This window comes from Schistocerca americana, chromosome X (assembly GCF_021461395.2).
Source record: "Schistocerca americana isolate TAMUIC-IGC-003095 chromosome X, iqSchAmer2.1, whole genome shotgun sequence".
Lineage (NCBI taxonomy): Eukaryota > Metazoa > Arthropoda > Insecta > Orthoptera > Acrididae > Schistocerca > Schistocerca americana.
Window position 1 is genome coordinate 734,741,566 of NC_060130.1, and position 20,796 is coordinate 734,762,361.

Here is a 20,796-nt window from a genome sequence, read left to right on the forward strand (position 1 = left end):
AATAGCCACTGTCACTTATTCTACTATTTTAAACACTCACTTAAACTGTTTTTGGTATAATGCAGGCTTTAATACTGCATGCAAGTAATTGTTATTGTAAAATAAACAAATGTCTGTGCAATGTGATATATAAACGTTAATGTACTACTGTAATTGCATCAGTTGACTTGTCCTATATTACTTGTACACTAGCTGTATAATATGTAATCAACAGGACCAAATAAATAAATAAAATAAAAAAAAATCAGTCTGGAACCGCGTGACCGCTACTGTCGCAGGTTCGAATCCTGCCTCGGACATGGATGTGTGTGATGTCCTTAGGTTAGTTAGGCTTAAGTAGTTAAAGTTCTAGGGGACTGATGACCACAGATGTAAAGTCCCATAGTGCTCAGAGCCATTTGATTAAGATTGCTCAGAATAATTAACCAGTGAAGAGGAAGTAAGCTGAATTGGAGGGGAAAGAGCTTTACAGCACAACTTGACTAAAATAAGTGATAGATTGATGGGACACATCCTGAAGCATCGAGGAATAGTTGATTTGGTATTGGAGGGAAGTGTGGGTGAAGCAAACCAAGCGCTGTATCATGTGTGAGATACAGAGGCGAGCGAGTGCGCCGGGACTTACCCCAGTTTACTGCTAGTAGCGCCACGTCACCTTAACCCGTCTGCATGTAGCGCACAAGTATTGCACCCACAATTTAGTATGAAATTAAAAATCAAAATTTATGTTTAAAACTTTGTTAAATTATAGTTTAGTGTAATAATGTTCAAAATACCAAGTCTTAATGTTGAGAACTTAACAGTTTACGGAAAAATGCCGTTTTAAGAGAAAAATCAGAGGCGCTAAATAATGACGCTATGAAACCAGAATTTGGTTACAAGGTGCATTTAGAAGTTATAAATAAGTGATGCTGGTTTCCAAAACCATAAAACAAAAATTAACGCCAGAATACACGTTTTTCGGAAAAATCAGAGGCGCTAAATAATGGACTTAGAAACTTGAAAGTTTGTTTTATGCTTCAGTACACCCCAAAAATAATAAGTGTGTCCAAGTTAATCTACGTCTTATAGTTTTTGAGTAATTAAATAAAAACTAATTTTGTAAATAAAATGTACCTAAGTGTTGTAGATTAAGTACTTGAAATTGTAATGATAGAGGATTTTGGTTAAACCAGATGATCAAATATATCAAATAATAGAGCTACACCAAGTTTGACTTGTATCATAAATAGCAACTGATATAAGTCTTAGCAAAAGTATGGTTCAGAGGTAACAAGCCACCGTTAGTTCCACTAAATAAATTCTATTAACCAAAGTTTTCAGTCTAGAGAGTTGAAACTTTCTACGTGCTTTCAAACTACTTATCTGTATACCAGCAAAAATTAAGAAGTTTCTGAAGTAATTGGTAACTATATTATTAAAGATTATGTGCCCGAGATACGGTCGTTTGTAGACTGCCGTATGCAAATAGACAACAGATGTTTTCTCGGCAGTCCGCACCGGCACCTCATAAATACAGCCCCTGAAGCAGTAGGAAGGTTCATTTCGCTCTCAGACACTGTGAGGTCCACGCCAATTAAACGTCTGGTCGCGCTCTGCCTCGGATGACGTCAGAGCCGAGCTGTGACAAGCGCGTATTTGGCAGTGAAAACGGACAGTGAACTCGCGAGCACTGTACACCGTCCTGGATCGTTTAGAATTCGGTAAAATAACTGTTAGTGTGCCGTCCGTGTGAAATTCAATTCCGCGTGGCAAGTGGTGAATTTATTTCCACTTTTATGGCGAGCATTAATTTTTGAGCATTTATTGCGAACTTTCAGTTGGGTGATGTTAGTCAGGGCGAAAAACAATCTGGTAGGAAGTTACCGTAGAGGTCGCCTCTGAACTGCTAAAGGTGCTGTTAGATTAGAACGACTCGTTTTCAATTGCACATAACGCAATTTTAAGTGTTGTTTGTGAGAAACTTTAATTAAATTTAATCTTGATTGGAACTTTAAACTTTTACTGAAGTCATAGTCCTGATCCCGCAAAGAAATGGGAAATACACTTTTCTTTCAGTGGGCTGGACCGGAATGTGGCCGTGAGACTGGAAACTAAGGTCAGTATGTTTCCCTTCGCTTTCTGGCTGACCATCAAATTAGTGGCCAGGCTCACGTGATTAAAGACGGCATCAAAACTTTAAACCAGTGAAGAAGAAATTTACTCGCCGCCCCACATGGGGAGAAACTGTAGAGAGAAACCGAGACTTGACTACGATAAGGAGTTTCAAGTGGATGCAGGTTGCAGGTATGTATACATATGTGAAGAGGCATTCACTGTGTCTTAAGCATGGCATGCTGCATCAAACCAATCTTTGGATTGCAGACTGTGACAGCAAACTGCACATAGTAATAACTACTGTATTAATGACAAACTATCCAGTACGTAATATCTTCTTTTATTAACAGTGTTACACTGACTATTTATCATTACTTATGAACCTTAAGAATTCATCCTTAACACAAAATGCTAATTACCTCAGTCATATTGCACTAATGAGGTCCTTCTCGTACTTCCTTATAACTTAATATTCTAAATGAATGACTTTAAAAGCTTTTGGCTTGGCAGTAAAGCAATGCCTTGCAGTGATAATAAATATTTAATGAATAAATTAAAATTTTTGTCATATTTCACTTGTCACATTCTCCTGGTTTCGCATAGTAGCTGCTTTATCTTTTCTTCCCCCCCCCCCCCCACCCACCCCACCCCCCTTAAGAGTTTGGTTTTAATCTTCTGCCAAGAGCACAATGACTTCTATGAGACCCAATATATCTGAATGTACGAAATTGAAGAAAGGCATAGCAAGGAAAAGACTTCACTGTTTCCCTGAATATTTAACATCTCTTGCTCATTTTTTCATTTCTGTTGGAAACTTGTTGAAGATAGATGCTGTAGAATATTACACTCGTTTCTTGACAATATGAAGGATCTTTTATCCAAATGCAAATAATTTATTTATCTAGTGTTTATTGTAGTTCTTTTCAAAAGTGTTCATATTAGTATCTAAAAATCATACAAAGAAGTATGTGTGTCAGGATGGGTATTATGTTTGAACAAAAGCCTACCAAAAGTCATCTTTCAGCTCTTTCCTGTGCTGAGAATATCCTTTGTGAATAGAAGGGGATACCCCAGAATAATATAACGTAGAACATAATAAAATGAAAATTAAAAATGTAAACTATGTTTTGCATTTCAGAGTCTGAGATAGAAGAGATGATATGATAACAGAAGTAGCAGTACTCATATTGTGCATAAGAACTAAAATGTAAAACTTCAAACAAAGTTGTCCGTCTATGTTCAACCACAGAAATTAAAAATGTCATGTCTGTTTTTTTCTCAATTGCTTTTTGATAAAAAATGTTTCTTAAGCAAGAGTATGCACTGTGTTTTGGTGCAGTTAACCAACAACCTATTTTTCCCCCATAAGCCACATATTGATCTTATTAGTTAGTTACTTCTTCAATAGATCAAATTCAAGATAAATGTTATGATAGGAATATGTCAACAGCACAAACACAGTACAGTTACACACAAATTTATAAAAAGGAAGAACCAATATTTATTGGCTACATGTGGGCTATTTGCAGGTATATTAATATGGCAGAAAACCACTCTGGTATGATTTTTTTCTTTGGGTAGACAAGTTTTGTTTTGATTGGACTGTGACAAAGAATCAGTGGGAGTCCATTTGAAATTACAGTCTTACAAGGATGGAAGGAGAATCTAATGGAACACAGGGCACAATCTTGGACAGCTGCTAGATTTGTGTCCTTTAAAGTTATCAGTGTTGTTGCGAAAGGCAAAAGCAATCAAGTTGGTCCAAAAACTAATTGTTTTAATCACATTTCAAGTTATAGTTTGCACCAGTTTTATTTGTTGGAAGGAATGGAGCTTAGCAGAAATAGACAGCATTCATATCTAGCATCTCTGGTGAGAACTAAAATGGGAATTCAGTGAGTGTCCTAATAATCAGTATTCTTTGCCAGTTAACGTACTTGGCAAGGAACTTATTTAGAATACATTGTGTTAATGTAGGTCTCTTACAAAATCAGTGTTCCTTTCCCTATTTATCTAAAAACCTGCACCAGAATAAACTGACTTTGATTAATATGATTAATGTTTTTTATGTGTACAGTAGACCTACTGAATTTCTTAATGATGCAGATGCTATGAAAAAAAGGAAACTACCATCTTGCATGCCACATTCCTCATTTATTAGTTTTGAGACAGAAGCAGTTGGCTAGTGGATGAAGAATACATTGTGGTTACAGCAAACAGTATAACACAAATGACATAAAGATTATGAATACAATTCCAACCTTTTCACTTGATACGCATGCTTCTGGATTACATCTGTAATTGAATATCAAGGCTGGGAACCCAAAATCAAGAAAAAAGTGAATCAGAGAAGTTATCCAGGCAATAACATGGAATACACTAGCTGATGTAAAGTTTCTGGACATCTGTTAGTATACATTAATGTGGAAAGTGTCCATCCTTCAGGTTTATGACTGTTTGAACTCTGCTGGAGATACTTTCATTCAGATGTTGGGATATCTGTAGAGGAATGGCAACCCAATATTCTTCGAGAGCTGAAACCAGAGGCAGTCAATGTTCCAACTCATCCCAAAGGTGTTCCCTTAACGGTCATTGGACCAATGGGTTTTTCATATCCTTGAGTGTCTGGCACTTCCGCAGGGCTACTGACTCACAGTCACCATTTTTGTAAAAGAGCTTTTCCAGCATGATCCTTCAAGGAGCCAGTCATGATGGGCGCTTTGGATGCAGACTGAGAAACAGAGCTGTGTGCCACATGTCTGTTGGGGTGCCTATTCTAATGCCTACAGTGCCATCTATTGGTAAAATCATTTTTTTCTGCGATGTTTTCCCCTGCATCAGCAATATGATGTTCGAGTTTGACCTCATTGAAAACAGTGGTTCTCTTTCTACAGTGTTTTAAAACTGGAACTGTAATTATGGACACCCTATATTTCAAATTTCCTGCTATCCTGTTTAAGTATAATAGAAGCTATGGACAGAAAAAATGCTCATTTGTCAGTTTGCTGTAATTAGGTTTATTTAATGTGGTGATCATTATTCGAATTCAGGGCCATTCCCAGAGAACTCGGAAGCCATGGAGTTTCTAGTGTATGCTTCTCTTCTCAGTAAGTGCTTTTTCGGTGCAATTTGAGCAGGTGCGAAAAACAGCTCTGAGAGAGGAGTGTATTGTGATGGTAGTGCCATTCTGTAAATTGCATGTGTGCGTTTTCTGTAATACATTTATCAAGAATGACGATGTATGTGTTTAAAATTCAACTGCCCACCCACGTCCGCGTGTCAATACTCACTGCACTCACAAATATTACAACAGTTTATGGGCACTGATGGTGTGAACGTGTTTGAGTTCAACGAAAAAAGAACACGAGGTACAAGAACTGATGAAGACGACGTATCTTGACATTCTACCTTAGCTGACGATGAAGGAAAGAATTCAGAATGACAGAATCATCTGTGAAGATTGATCGCCTGTGCAGCTGAAGAGACAAAGAGACTGGTACACCTGCCTTATAACATTTAGGGCCCCCGCGAGCACGCAGAAGCGACGCAACATGACGTGGCGTGAACTCAGCTAATGTCTGAAGTAGTGCTGAAGGGAACTGACACCATGAATCCTGCAGGGCTGTCCATTAGACCGTTAGAGTACGAGGGGGTGGAGATGCCAGCACATTGCAAGGCACTTGAGATATGCTCAATAATGGTCATGCCTGGGGAGTTTGGTGACAAGCGGAAGTGTTTAAACTCAGAACAGTGTTCCTGGACCCACTCTGTAGCAATTCTGGATGTGTGGGGTATCGCATTATCCCACTGGAACTGCCCAAGTATGTCGGAATGCACAATGGACATTAATGGATACAGGTGATCAGACAGTATGCTTACATATGTGTCACCTGCTCGAGTCATGTCTACATGCACCAGGGGTCCCATATCACTCCATCTGCACACACTCCATACCATTACAGAGCCCCCATTGGCTTGAACAGTCCCCAGCTGACATGCAGGGTCCATGGATTCATGAGGTTGTCTCCATACCTGTACACATCCATCCACTCGATAGAATTTAAAACGAGACTCGTCTGATCAGGCAACATGTTTCCAGTCATCAACTGTCAAATGTCGAGGTTGAGGGGTCTAGACAAGGCGTAAAGCTTTGTGATGTGCAGTCATCAAGGGTACACAAGTGGTCCTTCAGCTTCGAAAGCCCATATCAATGAGGTTTTTTTGAATGGTTCGCATGCTGACACTTGTTGATGGTCCAGCACTGAAATCTGCAGCAATTTGTGTAAGGGTTGCACTTCTGTCACGTTGAACGATTCTCGTCAGTTGTCATTGGTCCTGTTGTTGCAGGATCTTTTTTCAGCTACAGCGATGTTAGAAATTTGATGTTTTACGAGCTTCCTGGTATTCACGATACACTCGTGAAATGGTCTTACAGGAAAATCTCCACTTCATTGCTACTTCGGAGATGCTGTGTCCTATCGCTTGTGCGCCAACTATAACATTCACTTTCAAACTCACTTAAATCTTGATAACCTGCCATTGTAACAGTAGTAACCGATCTAACAAGTGTGCCAGACACTTGTTGTCTTATATAGGCATTGCCGACTGCAGCAACGTATTCTAGCTGTTTACATATCTCTGTATTTGAATATGCATGTCTGTACCAGTTTCTTTGGCGCTTCAGCGTATTTCGCCTGGTCAGTTAATGTTCGTTCACTGACACAACATCGTGAGGCATGGGATGCCATAGAGCCCAGATTTGGAACAAGTTATGATCAGTTGGACACGGAGAAAAAGAAGAAAACTGAGAGGGCCTTGTCAGTCATTCTAGTGCTGGTTGTAGGCTGCTGCCTAGAGAAGACTGGCACTCTAAAACTAGCGAAGGAAGCATGGGAGAAGCTGTAAAAAATACGCTGCAACAATGGCCTACTTAATACTATATCCAAGATGAGGAACTTGATAAATATGAAGAAAGAAGATGACACGACTATTGACGACCATATAACGAATATCCTGGCTGCCAGTAGGGTGCTTTACTTTGATGAGAAAACAGATGCAGGCTTCATGCTTGTAGGACTGCCTCTGGAGAAGTATGAAGGCCTCATTAGAAGCTTAGAAAGAGACGAAGCCACACTGATCACAGACCTTGTCATCAACAGACTACAGTTAGAGGAGAAGTGTCCAGAACCAGATTCGAAGTCCACTAAGAGCCAAGAAGAAGCCAAAGCACACGCAGCACAAGGTGGCGGGCATAAACAACACAGATTTTGTTGGAGCCGCTACCAACATCATAAACAAAATCCACATGCAGCACAAGGTGGCGGGCATAAACAACACAGATTTTGTTGGAGCCACTACCAACATCATAAAGAAAATCAAGAAGGTGAGAAGAACACAGCCAGCAGAAATACACTATGTTTCTCCTATGGCAAAGCAGATCACACTGCCAAGGAGTGCCTACGTTTTTGTGGAAAAGAAGAAGGGGGTGCACCAAGAAAGCAGAATGTTCCAAGAAATTAGCATAAAGGGCAAGTGGGTGCAAGCTCAACACTGCTAAAAGTTGTCCAAACAGTGAAAACAGCGAATATGATGAAATTATGGCCATTGCAGTCACCAGAGGTGGAGGAGGTGCCGACGGAAACTGGCTTCAGAAGCATCAAATCATATGACTAGTCACCAAGGGATACTACAGAAATTAGAGATGGGTAACTTTAAAGAAGTGAAAGTAGATGATGAGAAAGTTGCTAAAGTGACTGGTAACGTAAGTGTTGTCATGAAAGCAGAAAAGTCATGTGGGTGGTGTAAATTGATCCAACTAGCGGAAGGACTTATGGTAAAAGAATTGGATGGGAACTTGCTGTCTGTTAAACAACTGGGCAAAAAATGACTGTGCATTTGGTGCAAAAACAGTGATCTTAATGTGTCTGTTGGTTAGGAGGAAATATTGAGAGGAAGATCATCAGGCAGTGATGTCTATTTAGTGCACTGTGAATATTACAAAGTGAATAATAATACAGTGGTGCTCCTCAGCGACAAAACACATTAGCTACTGGAAAATGAAGCATCAGCCAGATGCACAGAAATTTTGTGGCGCCAAAGACTTGGAGACAGAGAAGCTTTAAGCAGAGTATGTGGAGTCACCCTTCGTACAAAGAAAAATGTGCAGTGTGTGTGTGCAACCAAGCCAGACTACTATTGAAAATGTTTTAGAACTGGTACATAGTGATGTGGGCTATATTAGACAGACCTCCTTTGGTGGAGCACATTACTATGCTATTTACCTGGATGATCACTCAAGATATTCAGTAGTGAAAGTGCTCAAGCACAAAAGTGATGTGCAGATTGTGAGACAGGGAGAAAACCTCAATGTTTCCAATCGGTCAATGGGACTGAGTACATCAACAGCAAATTTGAACAGTTCAAGAATGAGGACATATTACACCAGGACAGCACAGTTTACTCTCCGCTGTCCAACGGAAAATCAGAGTGCCTGAATCAAACACTTTTATCCATTGTGAGGTGTCTACTATTCCAAGATGGTTTCCCCAAGCACTTTTCGGGAGAAGCTCTGAAGTTGACCTGCTACATCCGAAATAGATGCCCAACAAGATCCCTTGTCAGGAAAATCCCGTATGAAGTCTGGAAGCAGAAAGAACTTATTAAAAAGGCTTGAAAACACTCGAAGTTTTACCTTGGAGTAGAAGCAGGATCAAAAGGTTATTGTCTGTGGACCCTTGGAAAAGGAAAAATCCTTTTGAGATGAGATGCCATCACTTATGAGAGATTATTCCCTCTGAAGGCTACAGCAGACAAAGAACTGTGTCTTCCAGGGAAAGGAATCACGTAGCAGATGGCAACAGCTGATCCAAACAGCAGTGAGGTGGCAGTAGACGATGCAAATACAGTGCGGTTGAGCTTTCTTGATCTATCAACTGATGGCGACAACGCACCACCAAGGAGTGCAGAAGCTGTTAGAGACGATGCAGTTGAGCTAACAGCTGTTTGAGGAGATGTGAGCCAATCCAAGGTTGGAGAAGAGCACGGATACAGTACTGAAGGCAGTGTAGTTATCAGCAGTTAAGATACTGAAGTGTGAGGAGTATGAACCCAGGTTGGAAAGTGAAATTTCTAGTGCATATAGTGAAGTAGGGTTATGGCGGTCTTCATGTCTGGTGAAGCCAAAAAAGTGTGATTCGTGTCTCTTTGCATGTTTTTTTGCTACCATATATCAAGTGAATTCAATTTACAGGGACAACTGGTGTACAGCCATGGAGTCGGAGATGAGTAGCTCATGGCAACTTGTTGACAGATCAAATACTGATTGTGTTGTAGGAAGTACGTGGATGTTTACTATAAAGAGAAACAGAGAAGGTGAGATTACTAAATTTAAAGCAACGTTAGTAGCTCGGGGCTATAGCGAGATATTTGGAGTAAATTACTGGGAAAGCTACAGCCCTGTAATGAGACAAAGTAGCTTGAGGATTCTGATAGCAATCATAAACTTAGGGTATGGAAAATCAAACATGTTGATGTAGAAACTGCTTATCTTAACAGCCGTATAAGTGATACCATTTTCATGGAGCAACCTAAACTGTTTAGTGTGGGGAACAAAGTGTGTTTATTGAATAAGAGTTTTATGGGCTTAACCAAGCAGAGAAGGATTGGAATAATTTTTTCTGCTATGCGATGAAAATTTTAGGTTTGGAACAATGTCAAAAGGATCCTCATGTATTCTTCTCTAATCATTTGATCATTGGGGTTCATGTTGGTGATTTTGTTGTAATAGGTGAGGAAGAGATGATTGAAGAATTCAAGGAAGTTTTGATATTTCACATTAGCATTAAAGAAATGGATGATATGATGTTTATTTTGGGATTTAAGATTGATCAGTCTCAAGGGAAAGTGAAACTAAACCAAACTAGTTAAATTCTGCAGACACTGAGAGAGAAAGTTTAAAATGCATGACTGCAGGGGTGTAGCTACACCATGCAATGAAACCATTTTGGTGAAGATGAGGATGACAAGCCATTTGACCGTACTCGACCTGATGTTCCGTTTATTTCAGGAAGGTTGAGTCAGTTCACCTCTAAACAACGTGTTTCTCGTTGGTCCAGAGTAAAAACGATGTTTCATTACCTGCAGCAAACTAAAAATTTGAGCTTATCTTTCAATGCCAGTTGTTCTGATCCTAGTGGAGTCAGTTATGTTGACTGGTTAAATGACCCAGCTGATAGTAAATGTGTAATAGGATTCACAGTTTTGCTAGGTTGAACAGCAATCAGCTGGAAGAGTATGGTTTGTAGATTTTTTAAACTAGATGAAGTGTTCCGTATTTGTTAGGCCAGCCCTGCAGGTCAATGCTGCCAACACAGGTGCCATTGAGATTACCAAGAAAAAGGGTATATCAGAAAGAACCAAACATTTCAGATATGCTATCATGAAGTCAGGCAGATGGTCTTGGATGGTTCTCTTAAGTTTAAGTATGTGTCGACTGATGACAACGCTGCAATCATTCTAGCTAAAGGCCTTAGCGGTATTAAAACTGAGAAATTCAGAGACATGTTACGATTTAAATAAATATTATTTCATGTTGGATTACCTGCATGTTAAATTTTGTCTCATTTGTGTTCTTATGCTTAATAATGTATTTTTGCACTGTGAAACTGATATGGTAAGTTATTCTCTTATGATGTCCACCAATGGGAAATGTTGTAATTGGGTTTACTGAATGCGGTGACCATCATTCGAATTCAGCGCCGTTTCCAGACCACTAGGAAGCCATGGGTTTCTAGTGTTTGTGATTCTTTGGTGCAGTTCGAGTACGGCGCGAAAACTGAGAGAAGAGTGTAGTGTGACAGCAGTTCTATTCTGCATGTTGTTTGTGTGTATTTTCTGTAATAAATTTATCAAGAATGACTCACCCATATCCATGTGTCAATACTGGCTGCATACGTAAAAATCACAATACAGTTCAAACCAAGTGAAAATCTTTCTCCATTTCAGACTCAGTGGTGATTCAGCCCCACCGGCTGCTGTTATTTATTTTACGGCTTGCAGATGTTTCATTATGCTGCATCCACTTGTAAAGCCAGATTCTTCTGTAGCCTGTTAGTGATAATTTTATTGTAGCGGAGATTGTTGAACCTTGGAACACTTTTCAGACTTTTCGCCCCTAGCAATCCCTGTAATAGAACTTTAATATATTTTTATATTTTACTTTGAAACGATAGCATTCACTTTAGGTGTGTTGCAGTCTTTTTCTGAAATTGCAAATATCACCCCCGAAAATTAATCGTTTCCAAATGTGAAAAACTATTCCAATGTACGACTTAGTCATGTAGCTAGGAACAAATATTCTATTGAAATTTGAAATTATTGCAATCGGTAAAATTTTGTCAACGCTGAATTTAACATTCTGCGTGTTACATTGTTACTCTACAGCATACCAATAATCAGTAAGTGAAACAAAATTAAGCAGAAGTATTAAAAAATACCGGTGACATGTTAAAACATTTTGAAGCAGAAGCTATTGTCAACCAACACAAATTTCCATTTTTGAGGCAGGGAAAATTGTAAAGACATTGAAGAAACTCAGTTAATTTACAATTATCACAGGTTCCATGATAAAGAGACCTTTCGTTTCAGGATACAAGGTGGTGCGCGACTGACAAAGTTTGCCTTATCCGTACGTATATTTTTTTAACTGCTTTTAAAAATGTACAGAATTTTATTCACCATAAAAATCTGTAACTGAAGAATTAACAGTATCCTCAAAATAACTTCAATATAGCTATTACCCAGCGCTTAACCCTTTCAGACCTGATTTTTTATTTACTTACTAAAAAAATATCTGACAATATTTTTACATTCAGGTGACTATCCTGACAACATTTTTCTAAGAAAAAATTTCACCTGCTCTCTAGTTTTCTAGATATTTAATGTACACAATTGTGTTCATCAGGTCTCGAGCTTCATGTCATACATTACGGAAATTAACACTATGGATAAAGTATGCCACTCTTTATTTCCCTTTAAAACAGAAGAAACAATAAAAATAATTCCAAATTACAGTTCTTATTTAAACAACAATGGTCAAAACACTGATTTTAAAGTTTCGCATGAAACTGCAAAAAAAATTTCTGTCCTTTTGGAGACATAAATGTACTTTACATTTTCTGCACTGAATTCTAGAACGCCCTGTACATTTTGGAAATTTGCAGCGAATTGGAGCTCCTACATCATGCAAAGGCAAATGATCAATGGAATCAAACTGTATCTCTATAGCTGCTCATAATTCTCCTCTTCTTCTTGGTATTACTCTGACGTCTGAAGCCAGTTCTTCATCAGACAGACGCGCCCTCTTCTTTTCAGTCACTTTCTTCTGGCACAGTATCAATCCATCTGCTACCCTGATATGAAAGGAAAGAAGGTCCATTTGCTTCTTCTTTTGGATAGACAGGTTGTCTGCATCTTGTATGCCAACCAACTTTGCACGATGGCAAAGTCAACAGCATGAAAAATCATACGGAAAGCCCATTTTCGAGATCTGATGAAAACTCTGTAGTAGCTTGTCAATTGATCAAATGGTTCCACACCATCCATTGCATGATTCTATCTTCTCACTATTTCAGGTCTTTCTGCTGTCAAATATTTATGGTGTTTTTTGTCCCAACACTCAACTTTATCCACTGAGCCTTTACCAACAAAGTTTCAACACAATACAACTGGCCTATAGTCTAACCATTTACACATGGTAATGTCATCAGCACTAGTGAATTCTTCCCACTAACCTCTGGTTTGTTTCATTATTGTTTTATCATCTGAAAAAGGCAAGTTCTTTCTAGATCTGTTTTGATGGACAGTACCTGCTGCATTGATACCTTGATACAAAAGGAAATCATGCACTATTCCACTCTTTTCACATGAAGACTTTGATTCCCCATGGACTTGGTTTCCCCTTGACACACTGCTTTGCAGAAAACTTCCCAGTGAAAGGAATAATTCCTTCACTGACACGAACATTCTCTTCTATAGGAAGTTCACTGCAGCATTTTCGAACGGCTGAGTAAATTGGCCTGACTTTGTAAAATTTATGCTTATTTTCAGGTGGCTTTTCCAGATTGTTCACCAAGTGTAAATTTGTTCGTAATTATAAAAATCTGTCTCGTGACATGTTTTCCCAAAATACATTTACCTTCAGGCTTGTATCCCAATACATTCATAATCTGGGAAATTTCAAGGTGCCAGTCAATATATGCAAACCAAATAGCATCTCTTATGCTTGAGGAGTTGTTTGCTTGAATGAGATTTTGCCTCGTTGTAATGCATAAATATGAGCATGTGCTGCCATGCTAGTGAACAAATCATCTGGTATATATCTTTTGAAGTATTGCATTGGAGAACACAAGAGAGATTCTTCGAAATTTGGAGCTTTGTATGTATCTGCAATGGTACTTAGAGGCTTGCGTTTCCATTTTATGGATTCTTTAGGTGTCACCATCATGTTGTCACACAGGTTATTCAATTCTGGGTTGTTTTCATTGCATAAAAAGTTCATTTCATCATCCACTACCTCTCCATCATCTTCATCTTCAGATATGGTGTCTCTACACACATCATTCACGCCCACTTTCTTTGCTCCAACACGTCTTACTATTTGTGGAGCCTGCCTTTCAATAAGTGGTACACTGTCATCCTCATCTCCTCTCCAACTAATGTCAGAAACGCCACCATAATCAAGTCCCAATCTTTCTTCACAGAAAGATATTTCTTATCCATATTTGTAAGTCAAAAGCCAGCAATATAAAATAAAATCATATGTACAGGTCAGTCATTCTCCTTTCTTGCTGCTGATACTGAAATTAATTGAAAAATTCCCATACGTAACTACCATAGCCATACAAATATAGCTGACACACATTTTAGGTTATTTTTTCTATTTTACATCATTAAGGACCTGTTGTACACAAATGTGTACATTAGTCTTACCTGATACATAACACAAATATGAACTGAATAAAATTGCTGAAAATTCCACTGAAAGAATGTCTAATGTTTCCAAAAGAAGGAAATCACACAAAACATTCATAAACAAAACCCACAATGTGACTATTACAGCAATAAAGTCAACGAGTAATGGCTTCCCAAAGAGAGACAACAGCAGAGAGTATATTTTGCTATGTAGTTCACAGACTGCTCACAAGAGAGCAACAGCTGCTGGAGAATGGCTAAAAGAAACATACACAAATGTGAAAAGTGGGTTTGGATGCACCTGACATTTCTTGTCAGCGAAATATTAGTGAACAAACTTTATGTACACAATTGTGACCACCAGGTCTGAAAGGGTTAAATATGAAGTACTGGTAATAGTTACCACGCTGCCCAAAAAAAGAACCTCATTTCTCAGAACAATGAAAACAGTGGAAAACGGCAGAAACTGCTTCAGGCGGTCCTGAAACACAGACAAGGGAACATCATGTGCTCCAAACACTCCTCTAGGTACAACGCTCTGGAAAGGAGAGTAATGGATACATTTTTTAATGCATCGTCTGACCCCTGGCGTTCCTGCTTAGGAGAACTGTCAACCTCTGCAGACATTCTGTAAACAATCTAAGTTCCTATTACATTTCTTTCCCTCCAGCTCTAACCGTTTCTCTTGAGCTACCATCGTCTAGTGGCGCTTTTAATTTATTCACACCTCGCGTACACCACCTAGAATTACTACCGCAAGTCTCTACTTATTAACTAGGTGGATTTCTGATTATTCTCTTGAACTATACAAACGTGCAAAGAAATCTTGAAATAAGGCCTACTTGGATACTTTTCTCTATAACACAGACAAGGTATGTTGTTACCATTTTGGGGGCACACAGTGACAATCTTGTAAAAATAAAAGACGTTTTGAGCATCTCTCTGGGCTTTGTAAGTTTATTTGACGAATTAATATGTACGTATTCCAGTCATCTAACATTTACTAGGTAATAAGTCGAAACTGGTAATGATACCACTTGTATGATCTGAGGCTGAAATGTGCAACAACAACTCTCTCTGTCGTTAATTGCTATAGGCATACGATGAGCCATTTTGAGTAATAAATTGTGATGTCTAAATCACAAAACTTTCTGTATTTGTTTTCTCTTACTGTTTGCAGTCGTTTCTCTTAGCAATTTTCATTGTACGTTCTCATATCCTCTGGAAAATGTTTCTGAATAGTTTTGTTTAATTCAGTTTTTATGTTATTTTGCTATCATCGTTTTCATGAAATTCTCACATTCTCTTCACAACTGCCTTGTTCCAGTCGAGATGTTCTATTCTATTGCTTTCTTCTTACCGGTAACATCTGTAGTTCATGTTATGATTTATTCTGTAACTTTAATTTTAACATACATATAGAAACAGTTAAGGAATATGCTGGGCGGTTATTGCACCACTGAATAGCTGACTTTACATATCCTTGGCTTATGAAACGATGACGAACGGCACAAAACTTTCGTCATTATCTCCCAGAATAAAGATACATCGATTTACTCACATAAATTTTTCACAGTGGAGTCATATGTTTATTAAACTTCTGATTAACACTTACAGTGATCCTACATTAAACAAAGCTAATTTTCATTGTTAAAAATTCTTGTAAAATTTCGTTCCTAGGAACGTAAGAGGTAGTAAATTAAAAGAATCCGTATATATTTTAACGGACATATACATAAAAATAATACACCATAACGCCAACGTAATCACTAATATATATCTACATTTGTTATACGCCTCATGAATGCTTTTATTAAGAATGCATATAGACAGACGCTCTCTCCATACATAAATTATTAATGCCACAATTAATGTTAAATTCGCAATTTTGACATCCCATAAATATTTCTCAGCAAATGAATACACAAACCACCAGTTTAGTTTAAAAGCACTGCCTCTTGTTATTTTGCTAGTTTTTTCCATGTTAACATTGTAAATTCTCCTTCCAGTAGATATATTTATCATTCATAGAATGTTGTTGTAAGGCACTGCAGGTACAAAGAAGCCATTTTGTCATTATACTGTATGTAACAGCTAACGAGTGAAACACAATATCTGTGAGTGTCGTTTATGAGACATGAATGATGCCTTTTAGTTGGTACCCCGTGGCTTAATCGTCTTGGTAGCAGGAGGCGGAATCTTAGTGAAACCGGCAGCATCAAAAACAGGCAGCATATCCCTCACTCTCTGTCCTGATGCTGCCAGATCAAGCAACCTGAAAAAAGATTTTAGAAACAAATGGGTTATATACTGGAAATAATTATACGTTTACAGTTTATTTCTAAAAGTGGTTAATAATATTTCGATACAGATGCTAACAGAATGAAGTGCACTGGTTATTTCTTGCGAGGAATCTCGATTCCGAGGTTGAACTCAACAATGTAGCCATAGAGCAGTGTTTCCAAAGCAGCAACATAATTTTCTATAAAAACAAAATTAGAATCTTTGGTCCCTTGCTGGTACAAGAGATTGGTTTGCAGATAGTTCGCAGTTCAATTCTTTGCCTAAAGCATCACTAAATGGCAATGTTGCTGGGACATGTCAACACATAGCTTTCCCCATGGTTAATGTCAGCTTTCGCTACTTCACTTCCGCGTAGCTCATCAGTTGTCTCGCGTTCCGGACTAGCTCCCATTTAAAAACTCCCATCGGGAATAATACTGGGGATTTAAACATTTTTGTGCGTTGAACATTCTGAGGGTCACGAGAAGTTTGATTTTTGTTTCAATGTATTTCGAGTTCAGTGGTGCTTTAGATGAGTATGTAGAACTATTTAAAGTCATTATAGTCCGCGACAGTGTTTATGGCCTCTGGCCCAAGGATGCGCAGTAGACAGCTGCACAGATGCCCAATCAGTGCTCAGTCTGTATCTACAGTCCATACTATGTAAATTTCTGTCATATTTCAGCATTCTGTTGTGTTCTATGACTGACTGATTTCTGTGGTATTCTTTGTGTTCTGTGAGTTTTCTAATAATGGTTGAAACACCTAGAAGGCTCCAAGTGCTTCACAAACGGGTTCAAAATGGTTCAAATGGCTCTGAGCACTATGGGACTTAAATCCTGTGGTCATCAGTCCCCTAGAACTTAGAACTACGTAAACCTAACTAACCTAAGGACATCACACACATCCATGCCCGAGGCAGGATTTGAACCTGCGACCGTAACGGTCACGCGGCTCCAGACTGTAGCGCCTAGAGACGCTCGGCCACTCCGGCCGGCCACAAACAGGCAAGGGACCTTATTGTTAAAGTGAACTCGTTCTTCAAACGTTAGGCTGATTCAAGTGAGCTGGTCTCTGAGGTTGCCAAGGTGCTTGAACTAACGTAATTGCAGTCCATGTGCTTTCAGCCTAGTTGGCAATGCAGCATTCCTGGTGTGCGGCACGGCCAGAGGCCATTAATGCTGTCGCCGACTATAGTCACCTTGTCCAAAGGAAGCCACTAATCTATACCATGGATGTGGAACGTTAAGACACAATTATTGCTTTGTTCCGTGTATAAGAAAGAGCCATTATGTTGTATGAAGCCACAATGGAATTAAATGTGATAGCAGCAAACAGAAGTGAAAATCTGCCAGCATGTGAAGAGAGGGTTGGTGACCCATCCGATATAGAAGTCACAATAGTTGAGTACAATGAGGTCAGTAAGGTCAGAAACTGTGAAGTTGAAAGAGGCCTCACCACATGTTATAATCTTTATGGTTGACTCCTGAAGAAATGAACTCAGAGATGACGTGCATTATATACGTTAAAACACTTTACAACAAAGAAAGCCGATTTGAATCATCTGGGGAGTATTTTCCGCTCTCCCGACCCAGTGGAAGCAAATGAAAACGTGTATACAAAAGCTCAAGAACTCATCACCGACGTACAAGAGGCCATGAAGGATGAAATACCAGTCATAAGACAAATGGGCTGGATTCACAAGTACCATGGACAGAGAGTCTCCAAAGACTGTGATCAGAAAGCAGAAGGGCAAGAACATACTACCAGAATGGCCGCACTGCGGAAGAAAACACTCGCATTCTGGGCAAATACAGAAACTATAAAGGCGTCACCAGATGCCGATACGGAGGGGCTTAAGCAGCAGTTTAAAGACCACCTGCAGGAGGCAAGAATAGAGAGCTGGAACCGATTGATGGCACAAACCTACATCTTGACCTATGGAGTACACCGTATATAATCGTCGGCCAAAAGATAAAATCACTGACAATTATCAACTCTAAAACGAGCAGACGGCAGCTTAACAGGAAAGTGGTGACAATCTGCACAATTACTGATGGACGCTCTCTTCCCAGAGAACACTGCAGAGGAAGAATTTGCTAAACACAGAGAACTGGGAACTCAGCCCAATCTCGCCACTTTCATGAATGAATGTGGGAAGTTCAAATTTTGGACGGGAAAATAAGTCAACTGGACTACCAGTACTAACCTAACCCACCGCTCCACCCCCCCCCCCCCCCCCCGTCTCTCCCATCTGGAAATTGGTGGGAAAAGGACTCAGTCTGTGCTGGGATGCTGGATAGGATGGACATAAGTCTTTATTCTGTATGCATTGTTTATTTAAACAATTTGAGTTGTCATATGTAGTAACTCCATCCAGTGTGTTAACCATGAGGTCCAGAGTCCAATTGACCTAGTTCACAACACAGCAACCAGAGCACTCCGTCGTCCCTCCCCTCTCCCCTCCCATGATGTAATCCCATATGACGGTCTGGGGAAAAATGGCGGGAAAAGGACACAGTCTGTGTCTAGATGCTGAGTGGGAGGACAGACATAATTGTTTACTGTTCAATAAATGAGATGTGTCTTCTACAGAAGGTGGAGTATATTAGCTGTAACCATGTATCTGAGGACTGTGTAGATATTTGCTGAAGACGAATATGTTTCATGAAATAATAAAAATGCAGCAGGATGAGGCCAAGTTACACTTAGCAGCTTATGCTGATAAATGCATGTGCTATAACTCTAGATCATTCTATAAAAGTCCAGTCAGACTTCTGACTGTCACTGCACAAAGAAAGAGAGAGAGAGTTTTGCAGATGATGTGAGAATATTTAAACAATCACACGTTTTATTCTGAGGAATACTACCACTGCCACACTTGAACACAGACTCTAAAATGATAGTAACACACTTGTGAAACCATCCCTGAGACACTTCGCACGCTTTTGTGGCAAATATCCTTGTCTTTGAGCATGGGCTGCTTCAGGAGTTACTAAATCCAATTGAATGCGTCTCTAAATACACTTTCAAAGAGATCGTTGCACAGTAGTTTGCATCAATTTTGCGGTGTACACTGTTACACTCGAATATGGACTGAAAAAACATCGCTGCACACTTGTGAAACCTCCCACGACACTTCACACGCTTTTGTGGGAAACAGGTCCCGAATCTGATATCAGCTGCAATATCTGATTGTACACGCCTAAACAATGATATTTGGAAATAAAAAACAATCTGTAACTCTAAATAGGACCCTCGCCACTTTTCAAGTCTTAGCTGTATTTGAAGCCACTGCTGGAGAGAGAAAAATTTCTGAATCCTACAGCTGCTGTGGTGTTCATAACTTTTTCAGAAACAGGGAGTGGGCTTAGTTTTATATTTGCTGCTGCTGGAGTCAGGCACATTATTTTCCTCATTTCTCGTAGCACATATTGGTGTCTAAGCACAGACAGGAAAATCAGAACAATTCGAAAGCTGTCCTGCAGATGAGAAAAATGGCTGGATTTTTCGTTGAATTTTCGGTGTCCTACAGCTGCCAGTCTGGAGATGCTCTGAAGCCACAATGGCCAATGAGGGACAGAGATGGATGGTCGGCTTGGATGTGTCTGTGAGACTCAAACAAAGAAAACATCACAGAACTTTCCGTAGATACCTTTTCCCCTTCTTGTTCGAACCAGTCTGTCGAGGCTCCTATGCCCCACACAAAGGATGTCTTGTGAATGGGGCATTCTGATTGCCTCTTACTGAATTTATCTGTTAAACTGCTGCTGCTGCCAGTGTGGTAACATTGTTCGCCATTTTCTGCAGATGAGACTTTCAGTGGCAAAACTATTTTGTACAGATAGCAAAAAGATATACATCAGTCACATTGCAGTGACAGTAAAACTGATCTAGAGATCATGATATACGGATATTATCATCGAAGATACTTCCTCACTACACAGCTCTGCTCCTGTCGAGGAGAGCTTGAATTTTTCAACCTGAAACCAATCTCCATCCGGGCTGTCACCACATACCACATCTATGTAGTAAACACAATTCCTATCCTGCACCATACAAAATCATCAGTTCTGCATCCCGCATATAGATGTCGATCACCAGACTCTTATACATATACTGCACAAATCGTAAGATCCCAAAAAACATAAGCGAATGCACTGTAAATAGTCCTCACGGTACTAAATATTTCCCGTGTGATCGGACGGTCGTGCACCATGCCCAGCGGTTATGAGTCAACTGCCCCACACACGCTGCCTCACCACGTGATCAGAGCACCCTCAGCGGTCCGCGGTCAAACTCTGAACTGGTGCAGAAAGCCTAGGCTGGTCCCCTCCCCCCCCCCCCGCCCACCCCCCTCCCCCCCTGCACAAAGGCATTACTGTTTCTGCCCTCAACCCCTGCATGCTTGCTGGCCTGCTGCCATGCTTTCTACACCCATCTCCA

At 39.6% G+C, this 20,796-nt stretch overlaps 1 protein-coding gene across 1 annotated transcript in view; it reads right to left on the reverse strand.

The window, feature by feature from the left end:
* Positions 1-15,105: 15,105 nt before the first annotated feature.
* The window catches only part of LOC124556292, a gene marked incomplete at its 5' end in the record, with an annotated part of 140,800 nt that continues 135,109 nt past the window's right edge, over positions 15,106-20,796 (reverse strand). The window contains one exon of the mRNA XM_047130268.1: positions 15,106-16,342. Coding sequence (XP_046986224.1) covers positions 16,219-16,342 — 124 coding nt within the window. The remainder of the gene's footprint in view (positions 16,343-20,796) is intronic.